Below are 13,010 nucleotides of genomic sequence, written 5' to 3'. Positions count from 1 at the left end.
GTCATCTCAGGGGAACCATTGGAGTCAAAGAACAGATCAACTTCGGGTCCAATAAAAAAAAAAAAAAGAAGGGCGGTGCCTCCACAGACCCTGGAAATTACCGCCCCATTAGCTTGACAAGCCTTATCTGCAAAGCCATGGAGAGGATCATAATGGAACTCATAAATAAAGACATAGGGAACTTGCAGACTTTGGATCCAACCCAGTTTGGCTTTGTCAAAGGCAGATCCTGCCTCTTAAACTTGGTTGACTTTTTCGAGACAGTCACCAAGGACATTGATGAGGGAAAGGCAGTCCATACAGCCTACCTCGACCTGGCAAAGGCCTTCGACTCAATACCCCACTCAGGTATCATCGAAAATGTAAACCCATACATCACAAGATGGGTTGCAAACTGGCTAAGTGACAGAACCCACAGGGTCAGAGTTGCTGGAGCCATGTCAGACTCAAAGCCTGTCACAAGTGGTGTCCCACAGGGCTCAGTCCTGGGTCCACTCTTGTTCAGCATCTACTTTTCTGAAGTACAAGCAAACACAGGAGGGTTATGGCTGACAAAGTTTGCAGATGACTGCAAACTGGGCGCCATAGTCGAAAACACATCTGACACAGATATCCTCCAGAAGGGCCTCACAGAAACGGATAACTGGTGCCAGAGCCATGGCCTGAAGTTAAACGCCAAAAAATGCATAGTCATACCCTTTGGGAAAAACAAGGTTACCCCTAGCTACCATATAGGTGGCAATCCACTGAGCACAGAAAAAGTCATCAGGGATCTGGGGACCCAGGTTGACAGTAGCCTTTCGTTTGACACTCATGTTGCTAAAGTAGTTAGGAAAACCTTCTATATCGCCCACCTGATCATGAAGGGATTCACATCTAGATCAAGGGAGGTCATCGTCCCCTTGTACTCATCACTCATTAGACCTATGATTGAGTACAATGTCCCGTTCGGAATGTATCTGACCAGACACCTGCTGCAGCTTGAAAGGTCCCAAAAGTTCCTCACCAAAAGGATAAAGGGTCTCAAAAATATGTCTTATGCTGCCCGACTGAAAGAACTCCAGCTCTATTCAGTCTCATACCGCTTGCTCAGAGGTGACCTGTGCCTGACATATAAGGCCATGTCAAACCCAGATTTGATGAATATGCTTCACCTCAAAAAATCTAGATCCCTCAGAACCACAAGGGCGGGAGACTTAAACCTTGACACGGTTATAAATAGAACGTGCTGGAGGGACAGATTCATCACCCAGAGACCCCCTATGCTGTGGAACAAAATCCCGGTACATGTGAGGCAGAGCACCTCGCTGGCCTTGTTCAAGAGGAATCTTGACCAATGTATGGGAGATAGCAGATATACCCCAGGGATTACTTCAGTGTCACTGCTTGACAGAGGCACAGCAAAATGATAGGCATAGTTTTTATTCAAACTAAAGGGGTGGCGAAAGCCACATAACTATGGGCTAGGCTTATAAATGCCCTTGGGCAGATAGCCTAGTATGAACCTATGAACCTATAAAAAAAGAGAAGGAGATACCAAGAGGGAAGTCTTCAACGGATGGCTCGAAGACTTGGTGGTAGTCAGATCTGGGAGAACATTCATCTGAATTTGTGTTCTGAGGAACTTCCTCATCATTCTATCCAGATTGGCTTCTGGAAGACCTAGGAGATGAGGTGGTGGATGTAGGTCTGGAGTTTCTTCATGGAGATCCCTCCAGGAATGGAGAAGGGAGCCTAGATGAAACTGGATCTGAAAAAGAGGAGGAAAATGGATTCATGGAGAACTGGATTTCAAAACATTTGGATCCGATTTCTTATGCACTTGTGTAGGAGGCACCACTGAAGGAGCAAATCCCAAAGAATGAACAGGAAATGTTTGATCACTTGCTGGATATAAATATTTATGGGTTAAATGTATAAGTTTGAACTACTAAGTTCATATAATATTTATTTATATTGTCAGAAATGTAATTTTTCTCTAAATATCTGAACAACCAAGCAGAAGAGGCAGAACTGTTTGTCTTCAAATTAAAGCTGGATAAACAAAACATAGCTGACAGTATGTGTGGAACTTGAGTCTTTGCTTAGACATTTTAACTTATTTACAAAATATTACAAACTTGATAGTTACTGTGACTCATAAAATCCAGTTTAAGATCTAGAAATAAGAATACTTCCACTCTAAAAATAGTTTGTGCTGAAGAGTTTTCTGCTTACTCTTTTTAGTAACCCCTATGATTCCAGAGGTATAACAATTTCCTTGAAATGTGAGGACATAATTGGATTCTATCAAAAGCTTAGGCCCCGCCCATTAGGAATTACAGTGTAAACATCCAGAGTGTCACTGGAAGAAATAAGTTAATGTTCACAAACTGCACCTGTTAGTTTTCCTTTATCTGGTGGTGTAGCGACAACAGTAGCAAGGGAAAGATTTATTGTTGATTATCAGTAGCCAGAGTGTGAATGGGCAGCGTAGTTTTAGAAAATATGAATGAAAGTTATTTTCTTGCATAGATACAGATCTGGAAAGTGAAATGCAAGTTTTTTTTTTTAAAGACTAGTTAGGCTGTGTAATAAAATAGATTGTTTGACTCATTATACTTGGTATCACTGACTGAGTACATTTTGTGACAGCTGAGGGTCGTGACATATTACTCTGAGAATATTACATTAATGTTTCATTTAGTTACTTGTCTCTCTTCCCAGATACCATAAGCCACTGCTCAAACTTGTCAGTGTACAAAGTATTTTCTTCTTTACTTTAACAATAATCTTAGATTTGGATTAAAACTTTTATTTCAAAATTTACAGTGAAAACACTGTCAGCCATTTTACTCTCATATTGAAAACTGACTTATCTTGAGCATAGTACACTTTTCTTCCTGGAGACTCACATTTATATAAAATTAATATGACAGTCAATTAAACCACAAGAGATGTGTTTGGATTCATAGCAAATAGCATAAAGGGAAATGCTAACAACTACATGAAAGGTGCAGGAATGAAAAATAACTAATTTGGAACTCATTTGTTAACAGCCTTTGACAGGCCACTGAATTAAAAGTTCCCTTTCCAAAGTCAATCCAGGAATACATTCTGGTGAAGTGGCTTGGGCAGACAGACACAGTAGACAAAAGATGACAAAGAATCAATCTCTGCACCACAGGAAGCAGCTGATTAATAGCTCATAGCCTTATTGATATGTACTTAGTACCAGACAAACCATTCCAGTGCATTTTACACCCATGTAACTGCAATAAACAAGCTAAATTAAAATGGTAACATTAAACGTCTTGATTTCACGCTATCCAGTTTATTCCCAGCCAGATAATAAACTCACTGTCCACAGTCATCAAAACAAGGAAAACAAGGATCATACTCAAAGTGCGTGGCTCCTATGATGATGCTCCTGTTTACATCAATCCTTCCTTTACACCATAACTACTCTGGATGCAGGAACCATCTTTTTATATACATGGATGTGACCATCAGTTACAACCCCTTGTATGACTGCATACATTTCAGATGTTTAGTCAAGATGAAATGAATGAATAAATACATAAATAATGACCTAGAAGGGCATTTCAGCTTGTGAGAATCACACAATGCAACCCATGGCATCACACATGCCCTCCCAACCTCTTTGCTCAAAGATCAGAGACAAAGACCCAAAATCGGGTATGGATTTTAAGTATTTTTTGTATAAACTTAGAAAGTTGCTAGAATAAGAATCTTTACATTAGCAACCATTTTCTGAAGGATACTAAGTCTGCAGCTCACATGCCTGTCATTATTTAGTGAATACAATCCTTTTCAATGTGCCACAAACCCGTAAACTCCACAATGAACAGACCAAAGTACCTCTCAAGTTATTTGCTCAACAATTCTGGACAAAGCAAAAATAATGGTGATGGGGGTAGTGATGGTGGCAGCGCAAAGTACCAAAAGGGACAAATTTTAAGTATAACTTTATCTTTTATTAACCAGGTAAACCTAATGGGTAAAATGTTCTTGTCAGAAGTGACCCAGGGACAGCGTCTGGTAAGTGACTTTTTCAAAGTTACACAGTAAACAAACAGAGCTGGAAGGATTCAAGCTCTACACTATTGACTTCAGGAACCAGTTCACTAACAGCTCAAACATTAGCTGGCAGAGAACTCTAATTCACTTTAAAAACTCAGCAGAACAATAAGTGATACATGACCATATATTTTCTGAACAATGCAAACTATAAAACTCTTAACGACTAGACTTAATGACTGACTGGTTGACTAATCCTTAGTGATTTACTCCTCAGTGATTTACCAGTGGAAAAAAAAAAGAAGTTAATGAGGGCAGGGCATAAATATCATATGAAATCAGAGATGTTCTGTAAAATTGATTCATCTAGGCATGCAGTCCAGGTGATCATGAAGGAGAGTAGATCAAATTCCCAAACTCTCAAAAGGATGGTTTGATTAAGGGATTTCCTCAAGGTCATACCATAGACAAATGAAGTTGGAAGGATTCAAACACTGCACCCTTAGCACAGGAAGCAACTCATAAATAAGTCAGAGCTTTTGTCATCTGCAGTAAATGTGAGACTGTCAGAAATGGATAAAAGGCGGACTACTCCAATTAACTTAAAACCTGAACAGAACAACAAGTTAACGTCAACATGCTTGTTCTGAACAAGAACAGTGAAATGCTAATGACTGGTATAATTGACTGACTCTGATTATTAATGATATACCAGAACAAACTACCCATTCATGTCACTCAAAGCTCCTCATTGGCCCTCTTTAAGAAAAATATTGATGACTAGATGGGAAATAGAAAATTTACCCCGGGAATCACTTCTGCTGCACTGCTTGACAGGGGCACAGGAAAATAATTTTCTTGGGTGGTGAAAGCCAGGGAACCTTTTTGACTAGGCTTATAAAGGCCCCAGGGCCGATAGCCTAGTACCTACCTATGAACCGCTGAAAATTAAGTAATCAATGAATGTCTGACAGTTGGTACAGAAGATTAAAGCTCTAAGCTTTTCCTGAATTGCTTCCCATATTCAAGGATGCAAGGTTTAATGATTTCTTTCTCCACTTGCCTATTGGGTGATTCTGTGCAAGTTACTTAATGAGACAGAGGTCCTGGATGGTTCATACATGCTGAACTGTAAAAATTATGAAACTGTAATAGCTAGCACTATCAGAGGGCTGGTAATGATATTTTTCAGAGAAAAAAGGCTGCGTTGCTTCACAATGGCTTGGTTCCCAATTCTTATCTCACAGCAGAAACATCAGCACCCACATAAACAAAAAAAACATACCAGGGTAATGAGATCATTTCACATAAGGCTTTACTGCTTTAGAAAAGTATACAAAAAAACAGATTTTATCTCATAGCAGAAACAGCAACTTGCCAAAATGCTCATAGCCACAATGATGCAGTAAACAGTAGTTTTCCTATGAAGACATTATGAAAAGTGGCAATATTAGTCAACATCCAGACATAATGCAAACAAAACCCCATGCTATTATGAAGTGTAGGAAGTCTGAAGTCTCTTTCTTATTTGTTCAGTCTCAAATGTGAAGCCAGTTAGAGTGAGAGAGAGAGGAAGAGAGAGAGAGACTTCCTGAAACTAAGCTTTACATGTTAAGGTAGAGCAGCCAAGGTCTAGTCAGTTGGGAAATGGAGGTGGAAGTGGGAGAGTTTTTTTTCCTTTTTCTGTCAACATTTATAGGGTACCTGTCATTGCAGGATTTTAAGCATCTGTTTAGGTTGCCTTGTCCTGGATCTGGCCCTCTACAGGGCTACATTCTTGTGAATGGACAGTATAGGTATGTATTCTTTTACCTTTTTCATGTTCACTTTTTGGTTTCGATGTGCCCACTTAGCAAGCTAATGTGCCCATACTGAGTCCCAGCAGGAAAATAAACCTGGCATCTTCACTGGTGTTAAGTACACTGACTCAGATTCTCTCTGTCCTATCTGCAGTTAGCAGAGTTTATGGTACCTGTTAATCAAGCTGCCAAATGCTACATGCCCTTTTGGAATAAAAATCCTCCAGATATTCAAGAAGGTCTTGCACTTGACCACTTAAAACCTGAACTGCATGCACATTACAAGTCTAGTCTGGCAGACCCTGAACCAATATAGAGGTAAAACAGCGGTAGTAATTAGTTCAACAATGTCCATAACCATCTGCAATTTACTCTTCTGGTGTCTAGTGTTTTGTAAAGAGATATATGAATAACACAATCATGAAGACTTATTTTAATGTCTCTGCCACTTGAAGTTTTAGTTACCTTTTTTTACTCTCAGTAAAACATCGTACTTCTCCATGCTTCTGACTGATATTATACCTTACCCACCTTACTATCATCTAATCACTCCATAACCACTCCCAGAGTACGTTAACTTTTCCATCAGACACAAATCTTCTCTTATTCATAACCTAAGTAATAGAACTGTATACATCCATACATATGTACATGGCATCAGCTAAAGGTACAATGCACCAACCTATGAACTTGACAAATGAATTCATAAATAGACTAAACATATACTGTATACACATACTATCAGTGTATCCCAATATTCTAATATGAATCTATTCTTGTTTTACATATTGACAGAATTAAGAATGCCTTAATCACCAATGCAGTGTATGTATTGCTGCAGTTTGTCCAACATGTAGGAAAACTAAGCTTTTATCTGCTTATTAGGGTGGGATTTGGAAAGGACCTGCATATAAAAACAAGCAATGTGCAGAGAGATTCATACTACTACAATGTTTGCTTACAGATATGAGGGGTTCAGAAACACATTACAAATGCTTGTGCTACCTACTGCACAAGCTCTGTTTACAGTGGTGAAACTTAGTAAGATTCTAAAACCCTTCAAATCATATAGTGATGGTGTACATGAGTGATTTGAGGGTTCCAGGAGAAGTAACTACAGGACCTATAGTCATGCAGCAATAAATCTCATCTTGACTACCTAAAAAACAGACACACTGAATCACCAAAATGATCGCACATGCATAAACACACGCACACACACACACATACATACACTCACACACACACACACACACACACACACACACACATGCACACACACACACACACACACACACACACACACACACACACACACACACACACACACACACACACACACACACACACACACACACACACACACTGTAGCAACCACGCAACACAAAAATGAAATTTACAGGATATAAATCCCCTGCCCTGTGTTTCCCACCCCCATTATATAAACATACCTTACCTAAAGACACCACAGTGACATATTACATATACAGCCCATGTCTCTAGTTTCCTTTCTCTCTAAACCACTTTCCTCTTCCCTTTCCTAACTATTCCTTCCTGTTCTCCTCTCACCCCACCTTACTTTTTATACATCATTATTGTCCCCTTCGACATCTCCTGGCTCACTACATTGCTTCTTGTCTTCCTTTGTTTTTCATTTCCTCTCATTTCCTCTCACATCCCTTCTACATCTCCCTTACCCAGCCACATAACATAAAGTCAGTCTTCACGGCAATAATACTACATCATTGTACTCAACCGTCCTCTCCCTCAGTTTATCTTCTAACATTTGTTTCAACCTCTATCACATCTCATGCATGATGCATCCAGTTTTTGTGCTGACACCTCTGTCTATTTCTCTGGTGTTGGCTCTCAGACTTGTGTTTTCACCTTGGTCCTGCTATGCACTGTTGTATCACCATCACTTTCACCAACAAGTAACTTAAATACTTTTCCTGAAACCTTACCTTTGAAAGCATGTTCTTGCAAATGACCTTCCTTCCATTTTATTTGTTTAGAGTCATCGTTGTATTCATGACTTATAATTCTTTTATCTATTTATATGTACTGTTGACTTTTCAAAAAATTCTGTTTTATGTTTTTTGTGTGTTCCATTTTCATTTATTCTGTTAAACTGTTTAAAGTCATTGTAAATATTGCTTGTCCGCATTTTGAACCATTAATGAATTATTTTTATTTATTTATTTGCCATTTGTTAACCGGGTTAGTCCAACTGAGCCATGTAGCCTGTTTTCAGTGGAGGCTCAAGAAAACCTCCAGGATACAGAATTAACATAGTATTAGAATACTAGAAAATATAAGAAATTAACAATGCAATGTAAAAAACAATGAGATAAAAAAACAAGATAAGCTATACAGCCAGTGGAGAAAAGTGTGGCTGAAAGTAGAAGTACAAAATGTAAGAGTAAGTAAATGCAAATAAAGTTTACAACTCATACAACTAACATGTTCAAACCCATAAAAATAAAATGTACAATGTGAGAAAACTGAAACACTATGAGCATATTCTTTACATAGAAGCATAACACTAAATATTAGATTTTTTTGACAGACTGAAACAGCAAGTTCTGAAAAGTAGACGTGAGGAGGAAGAAGATGAAGTGGTAATAGGAGTTCATGGAGGATTATGGCAAGCGCAGGATTTTGAGTTCAGGAAGTAATGTTTTACTCCAGTTTTGAGGCAGATGGTACTATTAATGTTACGAATGTTAGGGGGGGGACACACAGAATTTCTGTAAAGAAAATGTTTGCTTGCATTACACTTGGAGCTTTTCTCTCCATTCCTCCTATGACAAAGGACAACTTATGCTAATACGGACAATCCCAGTAAACAAATGCTATGAAGTGAATAAATAAATAAATGTACAAATTCCTTTTTATTGAGCTATAGAAAATCTGCCAGATCCAGAGGTTTGCACTCTGTATGGGTAAAGGGTTTTTAGCAAGGTTTTCTTTTTTTTTTTTTTTAGAAATCTGGAAAAGTTGACTAAAAACAAAGGGAGACAGAAGTAATACAAAGCCACACAAAAGCTGTAGCCATTTGGCCTGCAAAGACAGCTAGCCTAGTGCTTATTTATGAACCTATAATATAGAGCAGAACTACTACTGACACATGCCTGTGGTGCTGCCACTAATGTCACAGCTTATAGTGTCCTTCTAGTATCATATGCTTACACTGCCACTACTAGAATCACAGGTTTTCTACTATAACTGCTGTTGTTACATGCCTTAATTATTGCTGCCTTATGTCTTCAGTCCAAGTACGTATGCCACATGCCTTTGGTACTACCACTAATGTCACAGCTTACAGTGTCCTACTAGTATCACATGCTTACACTGCCACTACTGGAATCACAGATCTTCTACTATAACTGCTGTTGTTACATAGCTTCATTATTGCTGTCCTATGTCTTCAGTCCAAGTACATATGCCACATGCCTGTGGTGCCCCTACTACTGTCATGTTCCTGCAGTGTCGCCACTTATGTCACAGATAATACACTGAAATAGCTTCAGTGTTATTTTTTGCTAGTATAAACCCTTAACTACAGAAAGCTTTCCGGGTCAGTTGCTAATAATGTCACCTTAGTTTTCCTGCATTTATAGATAGTATTATTTAAAGTAATGATTTCATTTTTACCAGCAGTTAAAAAGTCAGCAATATATTAAATCGACACTTTAACACTGATTATGCCATGGAATGTTTATGTTTTTACCCAATTACATAGTTTCACTTGTTCTTTTACAGACCTTTTCAGATTAACAATTTTATTTTCAATAATAAAATGTCAGTATACCTTTTTGTGTAAAACATAATATTTTGTGTGGAACAGTATGTTAAACTCTTGATCTACTCAGGTGCCTTGTGACATCTATTCTGTATGGAAACACACTTTGAATAGTTTCTGAAATATTTGGTATTCCAATAACTCAATGTTTATTTCACCCATGATACATCTGCCTCAATTTGGAACTATTGACAAATGTGAAAAATAAATATTTTTTTAATGTGTGGACTATATAAATAAACTAACTATTACCTTACCTTGATAGCACATAAAAACAGTCGTTCGTGTGCAGCTAGCATCATTCCAGCAACCAGTTCCATATGTATGGATACAAAGCTCATTTTCGTTAATTGAATTAGTGAGGCTTGGCTCATTTGAATTCCATGATTGGTACGATGAAAACGCTCCATCTGCCCACTGCCACTGGCCACTGGAAGAATCCCAGTAGAGTCCTATCCAGACAGTGTATCCTCCTATGATACTTTTCACCTTCTGGTACTCTGCTTCACTCTTGATGCTGACAAGGTCACATCCTTCTGCTTTGCAGTAGTTCCGAGCCGCTGTCCAGGTCAGTCCTTGTGTCACAGTGTAGTAGGAGTTGTTGCTTGCTGTGGACAAAAGAAACAGCCTGACTGTATAATGTGTTCATCCATCTATATCCCTGTAGTTGCATAATGTCACTACTAGAAGACAGATTTTGAGGCTGCATCCCATCTGAACTCTGGAAACCATACAGACATTAATGCCAAAGAGGACACGCCAGCTTATTAAAACAGCACCATCCACCTAATACAAGTGACACAATGGCTAGAAAGGAAAAATATATAAACATTTTTATGGACCAAGAGATCACGTCTTGTATTAACTGATTAGAAATATGTGATACAACTTTTAGTTCTTATTCTCTCACAAGCATTAACTTAGAAACATTTGTTCAGTTTTGAAAGGTGCTCCTCAGTATTAGCCCAGCTTACATGGGTCTTTGTGAACTTGCATGTACATAGTGATGTACCCTGTTATGCAGAATTCTGGGTAGTTGTGCACCAACTCTTAGGTGGTTGAAGGATATTTAGCTCAACCTATTATGTATTATCAATGGAATCCTAGTGAATGAACTGAAATAGAACAGAGGCTCTAATGCAACTCTATACACTTTCTGACCTACATTATGTGATTTTAGAAATAAAGTTACAGGTAAAATGACTAATGTAGTCTGACAAAGCTGTATGATGGGACCAATACTGGGCAGTGAGTGCTAAGTGAAGTAAAATCTGAGGGCTGCAATAAAGAGGAATAAATGAGTTTCCAAGTATCCTCTTTACATTTAACATATACACCTCATGCATGCCTAGTGGCATAGATGGATAAAATCCTGACTATGGCTGATGTGACAAAACTTTGACTAGTTGATAGGGAGCCTGGCTGCAAGGTAAGGAGGACTGATATGCTTATCTTGGAGCAGAGGGGAAGGAATGTGAGGTTCAGTCCTTCATTGTCTACTGAGCACAGCGTCTGCCATGGGTCAATCAGTGCCTGTGTTGGGGAAGGTGGGAAAAGCAAAGAAAATGTGGATGTCCTACAGGCCTGGGGCAGAAGATATTCTCAAGCTGCTCCTTCTAGCCCACTGAGCCAGGTGCATCCATGTTGTCATGGTGAGTGGCAAAGTTAGAAATAGAAAAATTCCCTGAGCTGCTCAACCTCATGTGAGCTGCTATGGGGAGGGGTCTATGGCAGTGGACAAACTTTCAGGGCCCATTTCATCTCCAGTATGGGGGGATAAAGCAATATACTTGGTCACAGAATGGGTCCATCCTCCTATGCAGCAAGCATGCTGATGAAGGAGCAGCTGGTGAACAGCTACTGGACCCCCTCCAGGAATCGGGACACCCACTCTGCCTATTTGGATTTACTTGAGTCTATGAAGATACATCTGAACACCATGGTTTGGGGCAACTTTAACTACCCATCCATTGACTAGGTAAATTGCTCATGCTCAAACTCACTTGCCCAAAGGTTCCTCAACTTCATTAACTTCAATGTCCTGGACCAGCTGTTTGACACCCCCCACAAGGGGTGCCAACATCCTGGATCTGGTGCTTACCAATATGGGGGACTACTGTAGCACCTCAACTGTGAGGTCTTCCCTGGTGAGATCTGACCACAAATCAGTTTCATTCAAAGTAAATATCACTTCTGCACCCCCCCCCCCCCAGCAGCAACTAAATAAAAATTCTTCTCCAAAGCAGATTATAACCTCTTACAGGATGGTATAAATAGCATCCTGCACCTCCCCCTCAGATGGAGGTGACAACTAAGCCGAGTTCTACACCATTGCATTATACAAGCACCTACATAACTGCATTGACTCAGCTGTACCTGATAGGATCAAAACAAGGTCCTCAAGGGAGAGCAAACCTGCCTGGTGAACAACTGCCATTAACAGGCTTTCCAATAAGAGGAAGAAATTGCTGTCTAAGAGTAGGACAGAGTGAGCCCTAAACTGGAAACACTCCCTCCTCATCTTAAACAAGCAAATAAGACTTCTTGTGAAGTCCTCCAAAACAAACTAGGAATCCAAATTAGCTTCCTCAACTAAGGACAACCATAAGACATTCTTTAATTACATCTGTAACCTAAAAGGAAAGGTCCAGATTTGTGCCAAACTGGTAGTTAATGATACCACATATACTGAGTCCGTGGACATAGCTAACTTGTTGGCCAACAAGTTCTGTGAAAACGTCACTCCCCTGTCCCTGCCACATGTACCCCATGACATCTCTACCACCTGTCCCCTACTTTGTATCTCTAAAGAGCAGGTCGTAAACATCCTCTCTAAGCCCAAAAACACAGCATCTATGGGACCTGATAATTTCCCAGGCTGGGTCCTACATTTGCTCCAACAAGAATTAGCAACATTAATGGGAACTCTTTTCAATCAAAGTCTAAGCACTGGCTTCATCCCAGCTGAATGGAAAATGGCCATTGTTATTCCCTTGCACAAAGGTGGTGCTTCCACTGACCCCAGGAACTATAGACCTATTAGCCTGACTAGCCTTATCTGCAAGGCCATGGAGCAAATCATCATAGGCCTGCTCAACAAAGATATAAGTAATCTCTAAGCACTTGACCCTACTCAGTTTGGATTTGTTAAACGAAGATTATGCCAGTTAAACCTGGAGGATTTCTTTGAGAAAGTCACCAAGGCCCTAGATGAGGAGAAATCTGTGCATGCAGCTTACGTAGATTTAGCCAAGGAATTTGACACTATCCCCCACTCATGCATCATTGACAAATTCACCCAGCTAGGTATCAACCCTTGTTGTCATTAGATGGGCTGCTAACTGACTCACTGATAGAACCCATATAGTCAAAATAGGGGAATCCAC

At 39.5% G+C, this 13,010-nt stretch overlaps 1 protein-coding gene across 1 annotated transcript in view; it reads right to left on the bottom strand.

Moving 5' to 3' along the window:
* The window catches only part of LOC122810885 (macrophage mannose receptor 1-like), a 180,624-nt gene that overhangs the window by 61,378 nt on the left and 106,236 nt on the right, over positions 1 to 13,010 (bottom strand). Inside the window, exon 3 of the mRNA XM_044082428.1 lies at positions 9,882 to 10,232. Coding sequence (XP_043938363.1) covers positions 9,882 to 10,232 — 351 coding nt within the window. The remainder of the gene's footprint in view (positions 1 to 9,881; positions 10,233 to 13,010) is intronic.

The sequence above is a fragment of the Protopterus annectens genome, chromosome 9.part0 (genome assembly GCF_019279795.1).
Source record: "Protopterus annectens isolate FY-2018-M chromosome 9.part0, PAN1.0, whole genome shotgun sequence".
Lineage (NCBI taxonomy): Eukaryota > Metazoa > Chordata > Ceratodontiformes > Protopteridae > Protopterus > Protopterus annectens.
Note: the sequence above shows the minus strand (reverse complement) of the source record. Positions and strands in the feature narration are given on the sequence as shown.